General features: G+C 25.4%; 1 protein-coding gene across 1 annotated transcript; it reads right to left on the bottom strand.

Annotated features, from left to right (window-relative positions):
- Positions 1–273: 273 nt before the first annotated feature.
- Positions 274–1,309, bottom strand: LOC122847751. Its single transcript, XM_044145604.1, has 3 exons — positions 1,142–1,309; positions 712–1,071; positions 274–637 (listed from the first exon to the last, which is right to left on the bottom strand). Exons 1-3 carry the CDS (start codon positions 1,187–1,189, stop codon positions 341–343), a joined length of 705 nt encoding a protein of 234 aa, XP_044001539.1. The 5' UTR covers positions 1,190–1,309; the 3' UTR covers positions 274–340.
- Between the last annotated feature and the right edge of the window lie 883 nt (positions 1,310–2,192).

Genomic DNA, 2,192 nt, shown 5'->3' with positions numbered 1-2,192 from the left:
CCTTTTTTTCAACATGAGGATCTACATGTTGTTCAACATCATTCTGCCACATTGAATGGTAAATAATTTTCAAATGTATATACTTTTATTTTCACTTAATCCATTTATATATTTTTTTAATTAACGAAATCTTTATTTAATTTTATTTTAGGGATATATATTGAAGAAAAAAACAGGTAAAATTTAGTTGGATATATTTTTTTTATTTTATTTTTTTTGAAAATTGGATTAATATATAATTTTTGAAATTAATTTATCTCATTTTACTTGTGTATTTAATGTAGAGAGTACGAAAATTTTATTGAATATTTTTAAAAAATTGAAAAAAAGATGAAAAATATTATTGTCTATATTGTTTTAATAATGTTATATCTTCTGGTGGTGTAAGACAGCTTTGTAAATCTCTAGAAGATGAAGTTATTGTTTCAGTAAATTTAACATAATGACTCATTGAGCACTCGTCATATTGTTTTTCCAATGAACGAATTACATCTGTTGAATTATCCAAAATGTAAGCGTATTGAATGGTAGATCTCAAGTGTCGGAATTTAATGTTAAGACATTGTTTCCATTCTAAAGTTGTCATTCGTTGACAATTTTGTAATTCGTTTTTGATTTCTGGTAAATATGATTCCAACTGTGTTGAAAAAAAAAAATTATATAAATGAAAGCTGATTGATAAATTTGTTGATTAATTATATAAATAATTACCGAACGTGCTGCTGACATATCATAAACGAATAGTTCCTTAGAATAACTCAAACATTTTTCAATTCCAATTTTAGTTTTAAAATAAATATCATCATCAATATTACTAGCTGTTGAATTACACTTATTTTTAGTTTTTGGTCCAGCCATTGATAGCAACACTGATGAATCAATATTTCCCATTTCATTTGTATATGCATTTACAAGATTACGAATGTAATTTTTATATTTACTATCCAATAAATCAACTGCTTTTGAATGAAAATTATTCAAATCTTTACTATATTTTTCAACTGCTTTATTAAATTCATCTTCACTTTTTGATAAATTTTCAAGCAAATTATATCTTGCACCAAAAGTTGCCTAAATAATTATAAAAAAAAATTTAATTAATAAACAAAAAAATAAGTATTTATTTAAAAATATTACTTACTTGAGCAAACAATGCAATTGAAAGAATAAAAAAAATCCAATTTTTCATTTTTAAAAATGATTAATCACCGAAAATAATAACAATGAATATTCAAAAGGTAAAATTACATGTAAAAATATATATTTCCAAGAAGACCAGTGGGGAAAAAAATTATGAGCTTTCTCTTTAGCTTCGTCAGACGAATACTGAGACTAAAAAAAAAATTCGTCGACAGTTTCTAAGGCTCATATGGGACTTGAGCGACACCTATCATCAAAAAAAAAAAACAACTAAATAAATAAATAATAAAATATTTGTTTTCATTGGTTGTTTTTGTCTTTGTAAGGGCAAAGAAGGGATGTCATGTTTGTGATTCGAGGATATCAGGTCATAAACTAAGTATCATATATACCTGGCAATGTTAAACAGGATTGACACAAAAGGTTTTCTCAACATGTGGGCCTTTTTTTATATTTTCTTTAAATTTGTCAGTAAATTCTTGAATTCTTGCCACTGGTTTTTCCTCATATTTCTTTATTTTACATACAATTTATTATTTTTTTTTTTCAAGGTTAAACCTTGCTCTATATAATCCATCGTTTAGTCAAAAAAAAAAAAAAGACAATTCATCAACTTACAATGATATTTTTTTCTTTTTTGGCACAAGTGAAATTTCTATTATTCTCAACAACTAATGGTTTCATCATTTCCTTGTAATTTTTTTTCTTCTTTTTGATTTTTTTTTCTAGAAAATTTTTTCTTTATTGTGCTGGTAGAAAATATAAGGGTAACTTAGACATCAAATAAATAAAATAAAAAAAAAAAAAATTAGAGTAATAAACGCCGAGTGGATATATGTAGTTGGCCATTAACAAGAAGTGTAAGTTAGTGTCTGTCATAGAATCTCTACGAACAGTTGATGTTTTCGTGTGAATTCCCTGGTGAGCCACAAATATATTTATGTCGATAGTTTCTTGATTTGTCGACTCGTACAACTCATCAATATCTTACTATAGATACCACTCTCATACCATTTATGTTACTCAATATTATATAGCCAAACGAGCAAGTA

This window comes from Aphidius gifuensis, linkage group LG1 (genome assembly GCF_014905175.1).
Source record: "Aphidius gifuensis isolate YNYX2018 linkage group LG1, ASM1490517v1, whole genome shotgun sequence".
Lineage (NCBI taxonomy): Eukaryota > Metazoa > Arthropoda > Insecta > Hymenoptera > Braconidae > Aphidius > Aphidius gifuensis.
Note: the sequence above shows the minus strand (reverse complement) of the source record. Positions and strands in the feature narration are given on the sequence as shown.

Bases quoted from the DNA above. Each gene is read 5' to 3' on its own strand.
- LOC122847751 (XM_044145604.1), bottom strand. From the start codon at position 1,189: ATGAAAAATTGGATTTTTTTTATTCTTTCAATTGCATTGTTTGCTCAA. The intron at 1,072-1,141 runs GTAAGTAATATT...ATAATTATTTAG, and splicing joins CAATTGCATTGTTTGCTCAA to GCAACTTTTGGTGCAAGATA. The intron at 638-711 runs GTAATTATTTAT...TTTTCAACACAG, and splicing joins ATATGTCAGCAGCACGTTCG to TTGGAATCATATTTACCAGA.